The sequence below is a fragment of the Bombina bombina genome, chromosome 1 (assembly GCF_027579735.1).
Source record: "Bombina bombina isolate aBomBom1 chromosome 1, aBomBom1.pri, whole genome shotgun sequence".
NCBI lineage: Eukaryota > Metazoa > Chordata > Amphibia > Anura > Bombinatoridae > Bombina > Bombina bombina.
The window spans coordinates 325,336,771-325,355,388 of NC_069499.1; the positions used below are offsets into that span (position 1 = coordinate 325,336,771).

At 34.8% G+C, this 18,618-nt stretch overlaps 1 protein-coding gene across 7 annotated transcripts in view; it reads right to left on the bottom strand.

Annotated features, from left to right (window-relative positions):
* Positions 1 to 18,618, bottom strand: part of BIN1 (bridging integrator 1) — a 189,838-nt gene that overhangs the window by 46,309 nt on the left and 124,911 nt on the right. For 4 of the 7 annotated variants that reach the window (XM_053698094.1, XM_053698098.1, XM_053698092.1 and 1 more), the window contains 2 exons: positions 14,556 to 14,684; positions 3,854 to 3,958 (listed from right to left, as the gene is read on the bottom strand). The exons of 1 other annotated variant lie outside the window; for it this stretch is intronic. In XM_053698094.1, the coding sequence (XP_053554069.1) occupies positions 3,854 to 3,958; positions 14,556 to 14,684 (234 nt within the window). The remainder of the gene's footprint in view (positions 1 to 3,853; positions 3,959 to 14,555; positions 14,685 to 18,618) is intronic. 2 more of the 7 variants (XM_053698096.1, XM_053698095.1) reach the window with 2 other exon arrangements.

An 18,618-nucleotide genomic window follows, 5' to 3' on the forward strand; every position in this document is an offset into this window, starting at 1 on the left:
GTAAATGCAGCACATCTGCAAAATGGTTTGTTGTTGCTGCTTTTTATTTTTAAGTTTATGTTCAATTAGAATATTTTATGTTTAGGTATGCAATATACTTTCACCTCCAGCAGGGGCGCTATCACAAAATGCTATAAAGAAGGACTAAGAGAGTCCATTCAATATACCGCCCTGACGAAGCCCGGTCTGTCTATCAGCCCTGCGGGTGAAACGCGCGTCGGCATTGGCTAAGCCGACCGGCCTACGTGGTGCACGCTACGAACACAGCCTCTAAACCGCATGGTTGATGGTACCTGCGGTGAAAAACACAGACGCGCAACAAGTGTAACCGGAGAACCAGAGAAGTAACCAGGACACACCTTGCCACAGCGATACGTCTGAATGAATTAGCAAGGTCGTATATGTTACATAAAGGTTCACTAATATGGACTGTATTACGGTCGTATACAACTATGGATACCTGTGAAAACTTGCATGTTTGATTGACTTGTGAGGAATATATTTACAAAGAAATCTCTGGGTACTGTTACAATAGTTGCCAAGGATAGCAACATTGTTACCTATACGCAAAGTTGAACTCATAACAACAGCATTTGAACTGCTTTTCTTTTTGCTTGCTACAATTTTCCTTGCATGCAGCCTCACCTGTCAGCATTTCTAGGATCACAGCAATATTGAGGAGATACCACTCATTGTGCTTTATGCTATAACCCTCTACTTTTGCTTATTCTTTCCTACAGCAAGTTTTGCATGAAGAGCTAACAAAATAGCATAATAAGGGCACATACTGTCTGTCATTTTGCCAAAACATGTCGCTTTACATGCATATTGTTGAGTACAAATAAGCCTAACTTAGAGACCACTTAGATCCTGGTAATAATTACTACTTTTTGTACTGCCCGGTATCATACTCTCCTTGTTTGGAGTACTGAGAGCAGTTGGGTGTAGTGAGTCTCAAATTAAGGCTTTACATTTCTTGATTATATATCTTAATACGCTATCCATTGCATACCATATTGTATCTGTGACTACAAGCTGTGACTTGCTTCTGTTTATGATACCCCTAGTTGACCTCTTAGATCCCACTATTTCATACCTGCCCAGGTTATACCTCTTTTAAAGGGGTTCTGTGTGCAGCAGGGTGTAGAGGTTATATATAGGCATCATATATCAAATTTATGTAGCGTTGGCTGTTTGTTAATGTACAAAATGTGCACCCCTGACCGGTCAGGTTTCAAATACTAACTCTAGTGTGTACAGAAGTAGATTTTGTTCTTTTTCTAACTCCCTTTAATGAATACTACATGTGTTGTATCTTTTCCACCTGGGGAGTAGTGTGCATGCAGTTGGAGGATTTCCCTGTTCACAATTGGATTAAAATTCACTGTTCTAAAACGTATTTTGGTCTTATGAGCTTTATTATTTTCTTAAAAGAGTGCTGAAATCCCTGTCTTTACTTAACTAGGATTACACTCCTAGATATTTCTCTCTTCTTTTCTAAATCATAATATATATATATATATATATATATATATATATATATATATATATATATATATATATATATATATATATTGTTTGTCCCCAGTCTCTTCCGTCAGAGGAGAAGTTGGGCAGACAGGGGTGAATATATTCACCCCTGTCCTTACGTGGGTGATAAATTGAGCAAAAATGTATAATTAGTTCCATTGTGCTAAACAATGTGTACAAAATGAGCAAAATTAGTATTACACAGATGATCATGAAGAAAGTTAAAAGTGATTTAATGAGACTTTGTAAACCTGTCAGCGTCATTACTGGCCATACAATTCAGCATTTGCTCCTACTATAACTGCAAATACCTAAAATGTGTTTAAAACCATGAAGCTGTGCAGTCTGGATCTATTGAGAGTTACATTGTATTTAGTATATTTTTTTATTTTAAATTTATGGCAGTTTTTTTTCTTGTGCCATCCTTCAAGCTTACTTCATAATAATAAATGCCAACTGTTAGGGAAAAATGTAGGATGGTATAGACCATTAGTTAGTACTGAAAGGGAAATCATTCATGTCCTTGGTTCAGTTCTTGAAATCATATGGACTTTTCTATTTACTCCTGTTATCAAATTTACTTTCTGTTATAAAGGATTAGGAAAAGCAGTGCATTACTGAGAGCTAGCAGGAGATTGGTGGTTACACACTTGTGTCTCTTGTCATTAGCTCCCAGTCATCCATAAAATATACAGTATGTATGTATATATATATATATATATATATATTCTTCAGTTAACAGCTTCTGAAGCACTGATTGCTCGCTAATTAATAAGCAGAACTTTCCACTGCTTTTTTGGTGGACATTGATACTCTAGACAAACAAATACATTTGTTTGTTTTTTGTTTTGTTTTTTTAAAGTACATGTTTTTTTAAAATGACCTTTTAGATGCAAGAAAAAACTTCTTTTGTGTCCCTTTAAGTAGCATAGTGCGATAGAGATCTATTGCAAGAGTTCCCTGAGTGTCTCGGCCACGTGAAGAGACATTAAGGAGCAATTATAATATATTCTAATGTGCTACTGCATTATATTACTGCACTATTGCCTGGACGGAACTGAGTGTATAACCCCCGCAAAAGGATTTAACTCAGTTTAAGCCGGCTCCGGATAATGGCTAATGCAGAGTTTAAAACATTTTTATTGTTTAAAAAGATAGATATTCCTTAAATTACCCATTCCCCAGTTTTGCATAACCAACACTGTTATATTTATATACTTTTTACCTCTGTGATTATATTGTATCTAAGCCTCTGCAGACTGCCTCCTTATTCCAGTTCTTTCGACAGACATACAGTATAGCCAATTAGTGCTGACTTATGAATAACGCCACAGGGGTGAGCACAATGGTATCTATATGGCACACATGAACTAGCAGTGTCTTGTTGTGAAAAGCTATAAAAATGCTCTGAGATAAAGGCAACCTGCAGGGGCTTAGAAACAGGCAGAAATTTAAATATTTAAAGGTTATAAAGTATATTACCAATGTTGGTTGTGCAAAGCAGATGAATGGGTAGAAAGCATTATCTATCTTTTTAAACAATAAACATTTTGGAGTAGACTGTACCTTTAACACTGCCAGTGAGCGGTGGTTACTGCACATATGTCATTCTTTATTTGCTCAGCAGCCATGTTTAGCTTCAGACAAATAGTGAATTGCTATTCCAGAGCTCATTTGCAAATGTGCTTAATCCCTTTACAAGATGTAGCGTAATAACAAAATGTTCAGATTATTTTATTACTGCCATTTTATGTCCCTGTTAATTGAAAATACAGATGTTTTTGGATTGTACCATATGTCTTTGTTCTTATATTCTGGGTAAACCAATGTTCCCTCTAACCAAAAAACAGAAGAAAAAAAAAACTTGTCTGTACAACAATTTAAAAATGGTGTTTAAATGCCTGTGCAATTTGTAATGAGTAAATAAAACAAGCAGTTAATATCAATTAAACTTCCATACAGTGATATCTGTGAAAATATAGACATATTACTTGTAATATCTTCTGAAAAGAGCTTAAATCCAAGCTAATAAAAGTGTTAGAAAAAAATAAATAAATAAATAAGGGTTCTAAGTATAAATTCAATTACATGGTTCACATAAAGGATCAACTATAAATAAAATGATTTAATCTAACAAGATCTAAGCTATGAATCACAGAAACACTAAAGCAGACAAATTGGTATTATTTAACACAATAAATAAGATAGTTTTCACCATAACTATAATTACTACTATATTTCTAAAGTCTAATTTCTAGGTCAATAAGCTTATATCTGCTCCTATAAAAGCCAAGTATACCAAATCTCTAGGTGTTTCACTTACTTGCAAAGACTTAGTGGGTTGGCTGGGCCAGTCCACAACAAAATTGCTATCAATAGCGTTATCGCCAGGAAACTGATTCGCACTGCCAAGCTCGCTCTTTTCAGGCTGGCAGACAACAGGACAGTCAAGAGAAAGGTGCAAGTGACCAATTGGCAGATAGGAAGAGACAAAAGTTTCCAATGAGATAAAAAGATATATGAATATGAGCATATATACATATACACAAGAGAAAAGCTACCATATGTGTGGATGTAACTGCCATATACAGGATGAGAAAGCTCTGAGGATCAGTTTGGAAAGAACGCTGGTTTCTTTTATTTATTATTGGCAAATCTGTCTAATGTTAAACATTTTTTCCTGGCAACAGGCCGTGTATTGTACAGAGAACCTGTGTAACATTAAACAGTACTCTTTACTTTCATAAAGAGGGATGCACTTTTTTAGTAGATTAAATGCCAAACAGCCTCAAGACAGGATCTGATCTTTTGGCTACAGAGCCTTCATATTGTGCCAAAGAAATGAAAGAGGTGAAAAGGAAATATGCAAACAATTTGTAAAAGATGTCATGGAAAATTAAGTCAGAGAAGTTCATATCCACATGAATAATAATTTATTGTTCTCAAACAACTGTACTGTGCTTGAGTCTATGGATTCCGGTAAATCATCCAAATAAGATAAGGAATTGTAGTATATTTATTCAGATTTGTAGAAATGTAATATAAACATATGGAAATGTAATATAGGCTTATGTAAATAACAGACAAAAGTACAGAATCTGTTTTGTGTATTTTGTATGATTATTAAAAAAAATTGCCTGGTTAATAAAAACAAACCTGAGTTTCACATACTAGTTGAAAAATAATTTCCCTTTAAATATCTTTCTTATCCAAGTATATGGAAACTACAAGCAGATCCCCTTAAAAGGAGCAATTACCACAAGCAGAGTACACACAATTGGTACATTTGGCTCTAATCTGTATTTTTTTCTATATTAAAGAGCCAAAGATAAGTTAAAAAAAAAAAGATAAGCAAAATAAAGTAAAATCATATCACATGTATCTGAGTTTAAAGGGATATTAGATTTCTTTTTATAAATGCACATATCTTTAGAAAGTTTGGACACTTATACAACAGGTTCCTTATGTCTTTAGATCCCAGGACCATGTGACATATATAAACATTCAGATGCTCATTAACTCTTTAAAATTAAATATAGTTTTAACTAAAAATAAAAAGCTCCAAACTTGTCTTAAGTGCTGAAGTAACTTTGGCTAGTCTTTAGAGCACAGAGTTATATAAATCAGCAAAATATTTGTACAAATAAACCCTCTAAACATCCCATATAACATATCACAATTCTTTGATCTCACACATAATAGGATTGGATGTTTGTGCTGTAACATATTTGGCATTCTTGTCCAGCATTTAGTTGATGTTTTTTGGATATTGGTCATCTCAGGGGAAAATTTCAGCTAAATAAGTTACATCCTTCTCTAACTTTACTATTGGGGCAGAAAGCTCTAAATAGCTGTATGTGGAAACCAGGAGCCCCATCTGATCAGGTGACAAAGGCCTACATTGAACAGGTCACTGTTACAATGTGAATGCTTATTTTACATTAAAAGGGACATGAAACCCAATTTTTTTCTTAAAGGGACACTGTACCCAAAAATTTTCTTTCGTGATTCAGATTGAGCATGAAATTTTAAGAAGCTTTCTAATTTACTCCTATTATCAAATTTTCTTCTTTCTCTTGGTATCTTTATTTGAAATGCAAGAATGTAAGTTTAGATACCGGACCATTTTTGGTGAACAACCTGGGTTGTCCTTGCTGATTGGTGGATAAATTCATCCACCAATAAAAAAGTACTGTCCAGAGTACTGAAACCAAAAAAAAGCTTAGATGCCTTCTTTTTCAAATAATGATAGCAAGAGAACGAAGAAAAATTGATAATAGGAGTAAATTAGAAAGTTGCTTAAAATTGCATGCTCTTTCTGAATTACAAAATAATTTTTTTGGGTACAGTGTCCCTTTAAATGATTTCGAGAGAGCATATGATTTTAAACAACTTCCCAATTTACTTCAATTATCAAATGTACTTTATTCCCTTGTTATCCTTTGTTGAAGGAGCAGCAATGCATAACTGGGGGCTAGCTGCACACACCTGGTAAACCAATGACAAGAGGCATTTGTGTGCCGCCACCAATTAGCAGCTAACTCCCGTATTGTTGCTCTTGAGCCTACCTAGGTATGCTTTTCAAATAAGGATACCAAAAAATAATTAAATAGAAGTACATTGGAAAGTTGTTTAAAATCACATGCTCTGTCTGAATCATAAAAGAAAAATTTGGGGATTAATGTCTATTTAAGTATTAAATGCAGAAATGAAAATGTATCTGTCAGTACACAATCACTGAAGGGGTTTGTGCAATTCTTAGAATATTATATGTTCAAATTAAAGGACCACTCAATGCAGTAGAATTTCATAATTAACAAGTGCATAAAAAAGACAATGCAATAACACCTACTCTGAATTTCAAATAAGCAAATTTTTTTCTGACAAATTTATTTTTTCTCCAGCCCCCTGTATCATGTGAAAGACATCAGCCAATCACAGACTAATATTCATATACCCTGTGAGCTTTAGAACATCCTCAGTAGGAGCTTATTCCCCAAAAAGTGTGTATATAAAAAGACTTTAAAGGAAGTCAATTGGAAAGTGTATTAAAACTGCATGCTCTAACTGAATCATAAAAGTTTATTTTGACTTGAGTGTCCCTTTAACAGCACATGGGTATGAAAAAAAGACACCAAAAGTATTCCAGTGTTTAATTGCATCCAATCTCTGCTCACCCAGTGCTGTTACTTCCACATTCTTCTGTTTGGAATATTTGCCAAATTGCAACTAATATCCTTTTGGATGCATGGGATTTAGTCAGAAGAAATCGTAATTACGAAAATGATTGAGCAGAGGCTTTATTCTGTATCTTCACTAACTCCCTTGCACTGTGTCTAATAAACACAGACATCTAATTACAAAGCTGAATATTTGCAAGAAGGACATCTTAATAAAAGTTACAAATCCCTCCTTTGTGTGCAGTTATAGAATGCAGATTACATTTGTTTTATGAAAATATTAACAAGTATTTTGAGTAATATATATATATATATATATATATATATATATATAATTTTTTTACTTTTTTAATTGCTATATGGGTACTATGTTAAGGAAAATACATTTTCCAACAACATAATTAAATATTGAATGTCAGATTACATTTTATGTTTCTTGATATGGACACAAAGAATTCAGCACAATATTAATAAGGGATGTGGTGAACCCAGTACATTCAAAATAGGCCTTGCAAAATGCAGAATACAATTTAGGGAATTTGCTAAAAACATTTTTAAAGGGACACTAAAGTAAAAATTAAAGTTTCATGAGTCAGATAAAGCATGCAATTTAAAAGAAAACAACTTTCCAGTTTATACTCAATATCAAAATGTGTTCACTACTATTTTTACATGCACACTTTGAGGCTCTTGCTCCTACTGAGCATGTGCAAACATGCACAGTATTTATGTATATGCATTTTGTGATTGGCTGATGGATGTTACATGATGTTGGAGGAGGGAAAAATTGGATTAACTTTGAGATTTACCAGAAAATTCTCTACTGCTAATTTCAAAATCTTTTATCGTGCATTTGATAATTATTCAATTATATTTTATTTAATGGTCCTTTAAGAAATTCCAAGCAAATGTAGTAAAAAAGTTGTCACAACTGTGGGCTTGATTCCATTGAGCCGCAATTGGGCTTTTGCGAGTTCTTAAAACAAAAAACTGCTTTCGGAAGCCATTACACTTATCAACAGTTTACAATGGCGCATTTTCCATCATTACCAGCAGCCAGAGCAGAATTTTGCGGCCCATAGAAAATAATAGAATTTGAAAAGCACAAATATACATCAGGTTTGCATTAAAAGCGCACACAGTTAAAACACTGTCGGAAGCGAACGATAAGGTCTCAAACATTATGGCATGCTTAACTAGGTGTAAAAGAGCAAAAAATAGGCTTTTTAAAGCTCAATAAAAGGGCTCCACTTGTAATCTAACCCTTAATGGTTCCCCCCTAAAAAAAATGCTCCCAAAAAAACGCTCCTGAATACGGCTGCAAGCAACATGTTGCAGTCTTCTCGCATTGGCACGTGGTAAAGAGGCATAATGACCTATAGAATAAAAATGTATCACTATATATATATATATATATATATATATATATATATATATATATATATATATATATATATGTAAAATACCTGTTCTAACTATCTGACTCAAGCACTCAAATCTACGCTTTTATATATTATGCAATACAGCTACTTAAACTAATGTGTTCAGGTGAAATTTCAAATGTAGAATATAAAGAGAAAGATACTCCGGTAAATAAAAAATGTATGTATGAGTATTAAAAGTCACCAAAGTGGTAATAAGTGCATGATGAACATGGAACATAGCCAACAAGATTTTAATCAAAGCAAATTCTTACCTCCCATAAGTCCCATGGCAAAGACTAACCATGTTAAGTGTCAGCAAGAATAAAAGAAAACAAGTAGGTATAAGATAATTTCATTGTCTAGAAAAAGATATTTTTGAAAGAATTGCATTTATTTAAATTGCATAGACATTTATAAAAAAACATATATATATATATATATATATATATTTTATCTATAACATTTAAAGGGACACTGAACCCAAATTTTTTCTTTCATGATTCAGATAGAGCATGCAATTTTAAGCAACTTTCTACTTTACTTCTATTATCAATTTTTCTTTGTTCTCTTGATATCTTTATTTGAAAAAGAAGGAATCTATGCTAAGGAGTCAGCAAATTGTTGGTTTAGGACCATGGACAGCACTTGTTTATTGGTGCTGTCCAATCAGCAAGGACAACCCAGGTTGTTCACCAAAAATGGGCCAGCATTTAAACTTACATTTTTGCTTTTCAAATAAACATATCAAGAGAATGAAACATTTTTGATAATAGGAGTAAATTAGAAAGTTGCTTAAAATGTCATGCTCTATCTGAATCACGAAAGAAAAAATTTGGGTTCAGTGTCCCTTTAAATTCAATTTGTATTAACGTTTGTTTTGCTAATTAAAGAAAAAGATACTGTTTTTTTAAGAAAAAATTCTTATGGATCTCTGTGAAAGTTTTGTATGAGTGTCAGTTTAGCCAATCACATGATTCACAGACCATCAGTGATTTTGTGCAAGGTTTGCTGCTTAAAGGGACAGTAAAGTCAAATTAAGTATTAATAATTCCGATAGAACATGCAATTTTAAACAACTTTTCAATTTACTTCACTGCACTGCTGGGTACAAGCTGCTGATTGGTGGCTGCACATATATGCCTCTTGTTATTGGCTCACCCATTCTGTTGAGCTAGCTCCCAGTAGTGTATTGCTACTCCAACAAAGGATACCAAGATACCAAGAAAAATAAGCAAATGTGATGATAGAAGTAAATTTAATAGTCGTTTAAAATTGTATGTTCTATCCGAATCATGAAAGAAAAACAACTTAGAGTTTCATATCCCTTTAAATTCAAATAGCTTGGCTAATTACTAATTGGATACACTGAAATATGCAGGGCTAATTGTCACAGAAGGAACAGAAAATACTGAGGAATCCTGAGTTTTTAGCCTTTAAAAAGGTAGAATAAAATATCTATCTGTCCCACATTCCTTTAAACTCATTTATATTATTTTATTTTCAGATTATTTTTTGTGACAACTCATTTTGGAATTAGAGACTTCAAAACTGAATTTGAATAGTTAAAAAAAGTAATTCCGCTCTCCAACTTTAAATGAAAATTTCTTGTTTTAGTATTTCATCTATTCTCCTAAAGGTTACTACATCTCGGAACATAATTACAAATTTCTAGCATATGTCTTCTACTCCAAGCTTTGCTCTGTGGTTCAAAAACGACATTAAATTCAAAACAATCTATTATAAATATAGAAAGTATGGTTTATTTTTTCATTTTCAAGGCAGTTGAAATGGGCATTAAATTAAATATATTATACATACTGTATAATAAAAGCACTACATTTTTGTTTAAAACACCCTCTTTGAGATATAGCAAAGAAACTACTTTAATAGATAAAGCACCATTATATTTGCCAATCTGTGCACATAATCCAAGCAGGTGTCTTATTAGTGGTCTCTAAAGTTTCTATTAATATTTATTTACTGCTGACAATACCACTTCCTATACAAAATAATCTGCTGCATTTCCCTATCCTTTTCTGAACTGCTATCCTACCTTTAAAAAGTCTGATATAATTAATACAGCCTTTACCTCATATGAAACTCATCTTAAATATTATTTCATTGTCAGTGTTTGCCTTAAACAAAGAGGCTGCTCTGTTTTCCACATCTTTTTTGAGGACATTAAAAAACACACCTGAGAAGTTGATGCAGCCACCGCACTGGAATCAGGTTTGAGGGGATCAAAATCCAGATCCAACAGGCTAGGTTCCTCAGCTTGGGGCCATGTGGCCTCAAACTTTGCAGCATTAAAGCAATGATATTGTAAGATTAGACTAGTAAATATGATCAACAGGGTTAGAGGCATTACAAGCAATGAATGAGATTGGCACCAACTGCCCAAGAATGAGGACAACTCGTACTGCTGCACCAAAGGTGCCTGCAATCCATTCTGCAGCACATGTTCTACAAAGAAGGTGCAAGTGGAATTTGAAGCTCATCTTCTTCTGGCTTCAAAGCATGCAGTGGCTGTAAAAATTAAACATACAACTGTTGCTGACAAATGAAACCAGCATTCAATATACTTCGGAACTGGTGCATTACCATTTGGAATAAGCAATACATTTACATTAACAGATTTCCATTTCTTGACATTCCTATATTTTGACTCACCATCAACTGCTGAAAAAGTCCTGTGCTGCTAGTATTCTCATTTATTTATTAACCTGACTTTACCCCTATTTCTGTTGCATACGAAATTACAATTTCAGAGATAACTAAAAAGCTCAGTGAAGAAAGATAGCAATAGAAATAAAGTAAAACTGTGATAACAATGAAGAGTATTTTAGAAAAATAAACAGACTCTACCAATGAAATTTTATCTTTATGACTTACTGTACTTGTGAGCACAATCCATTTAATGTAACAAATAGTTGTACAGAAAAACATACAAGTGCCTTTCACAGTGGCCTAGATCTGTGGCAAAAATCCAAAATAACACCAAGTTTAACTTCTATTTATTGATATACATATACACACACACATATATATATATATATATATATATATACACACACACAAACATACATATACACAGTATCCCACAAAAGTTAGTACATCCCTCACATTTTTTGTAAATATTTTATTATATCTTTTCATGTGACAACACTGAAGAAATGACACTTTGCTTTAATGTAAAGTAGTGAGTACACAGCCAGTATAACAGTGTAAATTTGCTGTCCCCTCAAAATAACTCAACACACAGCCATTAATGTCTAAACCGTTGGAAACAAAAGTGAGTACACCCCTAAGGAGAAATGTCCAAATTGTGCCCAATTAGCCATTTTCCCTCCCCTGTGTCATGTGACTCGTTAGTGTTACAAGGTCTCAGGTGTGAATGGGGAGCTGGTGAGTTAAATTTGGTGTTATCGCTCTCACACTCTCTCATACTGGTCACTGGAAGTTCAACATGGCACCTCATAGCAAAGAACTCTCTGAGGATCTGAAAAAAAGAATTGCTACTCTACATAAAGATGGCCTAGGTTATAAGAAGATTGCCAAGACCCTGAAACTTAGCTGCAGCACAGTGGGCAAGACCATACAGTGGTTTCACAGGACAGGTTCCACTCAGAACAGGCCTCGCCATAGTCGACCAAAGAAGTTGAGTACACATGCTCAGCATCATATCCAGAGGTTGTCTTTGGAAAATATATGTATGAGTGCTACCAGCATTGCTGCAGAGGTTGCAGGGGTGGGGGGGTCAGCCTGTCAGTGCTCAGACCAAACGCCGCACACTGCATCAAATTGGTCTGCATGGCTATCGTCCCAGAAGGAAGCCTCTTCTAAAGATGATGCACAAGAAAGCCTGCAAACAGTTTGCTGAAGACAAGCAGACTAAGGACATGGATTACTGGAACCATGTCCTGTGGTCCGATGAGGCCAAGATAAACTTATTTGGTTCAGATGGTGTCAAGCGTGTGGCGGTAACCAGGTGAGGAGTACAAAGATAAGTGTGTCTTGCCTACAGTCAAGCATGGTGGTGGGAGTGTCATGGTCTGGGCCTGCATGAGTGCTGCCGGAGCTACAGTTCATTGAGGGAAACATGAATGCCAACATGTACTGTGACATACTGAAGCAGAGCATGATCCCCTCCCTTCAGAGAGTAGGCCGCAGGGCAATATTCCAACATGATAATGACCCAAAACACACCTCCAAGATGACCACTGCCTTGCTAAAGAAGCTGAGGGTAAAGGTGATGGACTGGCCAAGCATGTCTCCAGACCTACACCCTATTGAGCATCTGTGGGGCATCCTCAAACGGAAGGTGGGGAAGCGCAAGGTCTCTAACATCCACCAGTTCCGTGATGTCGTCATGGAGGAGTGGAAGAGGACTCCAGTGGCAACATGTGAAGCTCTGGTGAACTCCATACACAAGAGGGTTAAGGTAGTGCTGGAAAATAATGGTGGCCACACAAAATATTGACACTTTGGGCCCAATTAAGACATTTCCACTTAGGGGTGTACTCACTTTTGTTGCAAACGGTTTAGACATTAATGGCTGTGTGTTGAGTTATTTTGAGGGGACAGCAAATTTACACTGTTATACAGGCTGTACACTCACTACTTTATTATTATTATCGGTTATTTGTAGAGCACAAACAGATTCCGCAGCGCTACTTTACAATGTAGCAAAGTGTCATTTCTTCAGTGTTGTCACATGAAAAGATATAATAAAATATTCACAAAAATGTGAGGGGTGTACTCACTTCTGTGGCATACTATATATATATATATATATATATATATATATATATATATATATATATATATATAAATACACATACATATATTTATATACATACACATACATATACACACACACACACATATATATTCATGTGGACATATCTCATATGTCAGTAAAGCCAGGAAACATAATAAATAGTAGCAGGGAAGCATGCAAAGGTAGGACAGAGAACATGCAAGTAAGAGAGAAATAATTTGGTTAAATATCATGATCAATGGCTTTTCCAGTGAAGGTTTGTTAACATTTTATGTCTTGATGTAAACTAAATGTTTGGAATACAACACCACCTACATCAGCTTTTTAACCTTAAGTAAAAAGTCATAATCTAAGTTTTTTTTGTTCTAGAAACAGAATTATATTACAATTTAAAGTTTTATGTGAGCTTTATTTTAATTTGGAAGACTGACTTATATAGAAGTCTAATGTTACCCTCTGATTCTGGGAGTGCCCACTGAGCTTTACATACAACGTTATCTTATTTTACACTCCTTATAAAATGCTTAATGTGGTTGGGGTAACTGAGTTAAAGCCTGAGGGTTAGAGTTGTACTAGTGTGCAGCCCCATTTGTATATGTATACATGTATGAAGCCGTGTATGCTATACAGATAGCCTCAGTATGACTGACTGTAGACAGTTTACCTAAAGGGACAGTGTAAGCCCAGGGAGGAGACAAAGAGGTTAGGGCTACATAATGTTAGCATGGCCATGACACCTAACCCCTCACCCCACTTGTTTCTTGGAATTGTTTAAATTTGTGGCTTTCAGTAAGGCCCATAACAACCATCTGACAGGCAAATAGTTACAAGAGAAGCCAAAGTTCACGAAGGCAAGAAGAACAAAAAGGTAAAAATAATCCTATATATATTGGAGGTGTCACTTTCCAGAGGGAACAAGACTTAAAGTCATGTCTACACTAAGCAGGAATTAAAAGCAAGGGAAGTCAATGAGCAGGTACTGCTATTCACTTATACATTTAAGATAGACAAGCTACCCATCAGAACTGGGTAGTACTTTTCATCGAAAATATATAAAATATTTTTAGTATAGAATGGATTGTTCAACTGTTGAGTAAAGTGATATTACATTTTTGTGCGTCTTTACTGGAATGCTGTCATAAGTAGCAAAAAAGTTCCAGATTTCTTACTCACTAAAAAGTGTCAAATTTTAAACGAGTTTTCAAATAGATGATTGATATTTCGAGACCTATTATAATGTTCATTTATGGTAGTTTAGTTTTTTTCTGTTTTTTTACTAGTTAAACGCTATATGTTAGTAAACCCTGTTTCCACTTGCAAACAACAAGCTTAAACTGGAAGAGTAGAGGGGGGTCAATAGTTTAGCATTTGAAGTGTATAATATTGCTTTATTAGCCTATCTTTTAAATATGTAATAATATTAACCGATTTCCATTCATACTAAGCAGTAGTCCTTTTTATTTTTCCATCTATTTTAAGGAGAGATTTATTCTGTACAGATTTCTTGATCACTTAGCTCTTCAAAACAACCCCAGTCCTTCAAGACCTTCCCCTTAGTCTTGATTGTAAGCGACACCTCCATTATTTTGTCATGCAGGTGTTAGTGTGTTGGAGAGGTGAGTGTGAGCTGCAGCCTCTAACCTGTGAAGGGGTGGTCACACTTATTTCTGGCACAAAATTGTCATCAAACAAGGCGATGATGTTTTCCTGCTTGAGATCCTTGGACGGCGTGGGTTTAGGAGGTGGTGGAACCGGAGGGCCTCTCCTCAGCTACATGCAAGTAAAACAACGGCAAACACAATCCACACGACCCCCCATAATTTAAAAAAAAATAAAAATACAAAAAAAACAGGTTAGCAAAACAGGAGGATTTTGGCCCAAACACAAGACATCACTATGTATATTTCATTGCAGTAATGGCTAATCCATGTGCAAAGAAATATTGTGTATTGTTATACACAAACAAAACAAAAGGCACAGCCTGGGAATGCAAGGGGTTAAAACATAAAACAAGTTATTTATTAAAAGAAAAAAGAAAACCGTTAACATGAAAACAAACACACCGGAAACATTCCAAGTAGATTAATATAATTATATTAATCTATACTTTATTAAAAAGTTAAGTATATTAAGATTTCAGGAATTTTATCTGTAGAAATCTAAAGTTAATTTAAAACTATATTTTTAGTATCAACATCATAAACGTTTTAATGTAGTGCCCTAGGCCTTGGTTATTAAACATACATTCTCAATATGTAATTCCACATTGAGTTCAACAGATGGCAATATTTCCTTGTATATCCCATCTGCAACAAAAAGTCAGCTGACTAAGAAATTATCAGTCCAAATGTATTGGAGATTTAGAAGGAAAAAGATTCCTAATGGCTGCATTAAACTTGACAGATATCCAAGGAGCTCCCACCCCTCCCACACACACACAAGGGCATGTCAGTCAAGGGACAAAATATGTAAGACATGTACTAATAATGCTTTGGTGAAGCAGGCTGATGGGTTCATGCCCTGGTGTTCTCTTTATATATTGTGCTGTGTGCAGTGTTGCAGAAAGAGGGATTTCTTGAGCTATTAAAGGAGGACAAAAGGGTTCAGCTAAGCATAGAAACTACACAGCAGGTTGAGTACAAGCAGAACTAAGGCACCTTACACCTAAGCAGACACTGACACTAGTAAGCAAATAATGAAACCCGCAGGTATACTATACTTCATAACTTAAATTGTTCCATTTCATAAGTACCAAGACAGAAATGCTCCATTTCTTTTAAGTAGTGGTGCAATTACAGATTTCCATAACAAATAAGCAGTTATGTGAACTTTTTTCAGAAGAAGAAAAAAAAACCACTGCATCAAATTTAAAAAACAAAATCTATGATGGATTATACATACTGAAGTACTGTGAGACACAGTCATCATATAAGAATAAAATATATAATTTATTTCATAGGGGCCGATTTATCAAGCTCCAGATGGAGCTTGAGGGCCCGTGTTTCTGGCGAGACTGCAGGCTCGCCAGAAACGCCAGTTATGAAGCAGCGGTCTGAGGAGGCGGAAAGACATCGCCGCAAATTCAACCCGATCGAATACGATCTGGGTTGATTGACACCCCCTGCTGGCGGACGATTGGCCACGCATCTGCAGGGGGCGGTGTTGCACCAGCAGTTCACAAGAGCTGCTGGTGTAATGCTGAATACGGAGAGCATATTGCTCTCTGCATTCAGCAAGGTCTGTCGGACCTGAACCGCACTGTCAGATCAGGTCCGACAGACCTTTGTTAAATAGGCCCCATGGTCTCTAAAAAGGTATGAAAAAGCCAAGAGCTTTTTATCCCAAGGGAGGTATTTGTGTAAATTCAATCAAATCCTCTGTGTTGTGAAACCAATATCTTGTAAGGGGGGGGGAAATGTAATATAGCAACTTGAAAATTGCACAGTTCATAAAGATTTAAACCAGACACTCATTACAGCTGTGAGTTGAAGGGACATTAAATAAACTGTTAACTACACATCATTTCTGTTGTCTTGTTATAGAATAACATATCAGCCAAGTTTATATAATTTAAAAACAAATTAGCATCTTGCTTGATGCAATTGTTTTCCAATAACAAAAACGCCACCCACCACTTGCCTTATTTGGTGGAGCCAATTTAGGATTGAGTCTGCAGACAACAAGGCTAACCACAGTCATTATGTTAGTATGAAATACATTGTTTTGCCGTTGTTTTCTGTTAAAGCAAAATGGAAATGTAGGTGAAAAATCCTGACCACGCCTCTAGAACACTCCAGAACGCCTAGTGCCAGCCCCTGAAAACACCTTCTGTTCTATCAAACAAAAATATTTTACCACAACAAAAACAGACCTGCAAATATTTTACAAACACAAACCATTTTGAATGCTTGTTTCCTAAGTGTTGTGGTTATAATTATTATTTTTCCACATTACTAGTGGATCTCATTTGATGTGCAAGATATAGTGTATTGGGCACCTCATGCAACTACCGTTATTAAAGGGACACAACCCAATTTTTTCTTTCATGAATCAGATAGAGCATGAAATTTTAAGCAACTTTCTCATTTACTCCTATTATCAATTTTTCTTCATTCTCTTGCTATCTTTATTTAAAAAGCAGGAATGTAAAGCTTAAGAGCTGGACCATTTTTAGTTGAGAGCCTGGATTATGCTTGCTTATTGGTCTGCTAAATGTAGCTGCCAATAAGCAAGCTCTATCCAGGGTGCTGAACCTAAAATGGGCCAGCTCCTAAGCGTTAAATTCCTACTTTTTAAATATATATATAAAGATAGCAAGAGAACAAAGAAAAATTGATAGTAGGAGTCATTTAGAAAGTTGAGTTTAGTATCCCCTTTAATGACAGGAGCGCCCAGTAAGCAAACACTATAAATATAGGTGAAGAGACGCTCAATAAATGTTTAACATGATCTCACAGTTACAATTAGGTCTTTTGGTAACCTCGGAAGCGTCTATGAACCGAGACCAATATGTAGTATTTTATTAACTTTTTCTGTGACAGCATCATTATTATTTTTCTCAACAGAAACTGCCATTTAAAGCATTAAATGTAAGTAAAATAAAACAAACTTACAATTTATCACTCAATCTTATCATTTTTGTTTCACTTAAGTCAAAAATAGTAATATGGAACACAGCATTAATTAAAAGTATACTGATTTTATATCCATTTATTTTTTATAAGGAAATGCCATTATCTAAATATAAAATTCTGCATCCAAATACATAATTAAAACATGTAATTCAAAACTATCCTATAGGAAAAAAACACAAACCCTCTGCAAGTCTGTTTAGTGGCCACTAGACTATCTTAGATGCACAATTTAACATACAAGACGTTAATATTGTTTTATATGTTTTCTTAATTTTCTTTATTTATTTCTTTTTGTTCTTCCAGCTGCTCAAGTGAAAATAGATGGACACTAGATGGGGTATGGAGACAGCAGTGGTGACGGTTGACACATCAGTGTAAATAAATTAAGCAGCCAGTATAAGTGTGAGAAGGCTTTGTTGTTGATCTTAGTTTATATTTCTCAAGCTTTCACTAAATCATTTTAGATTCACACTCAACTATAAGAAAGGAGTATCATAAGAATGGGGTGTGTGTATCTTCTGCCCCAAAATATCCAAGTTCTGTGCAGGTGTCTTGTATGTAAATGTGTCTGTGTGTTAAATACAAATCCTCCCATGTATTACAGTTTTAGCATTTCATTTCTAAACAACTCTCATTGGACTGAAAGTCCTTCTTTACATTCATTTTACATTTGTATAAACATCTTTACCAGAACACTAACCAAAACAAATATCCTTGAAAGACCATAACAATAAAGTCACAAAGTCCTATGATTACTAATTCCCAGGTAATATTCAACAAATCTATATTAGTAGTGTGACATAAAGAAAGGATGGATGCCTAAATGTGCCATTCTTAAAAAAACAAAGCTTCAGGATTGCACTGTAGGTGTAAAAAATACACAATAAAAGCAAAGCCACACAAAAAAAATAACTAAAATAAAACTTATACATGTGCACATTTCAGTGACTCCTTCTGAGGAAATAGATCTAATCTGTCATAGAGACTTAATAGATCATTGATAGATTAAATGACATACAGTCTTAAAGAGAAACAGGTTTTGGTCAGGAACACATCTGGTTTTAATATAC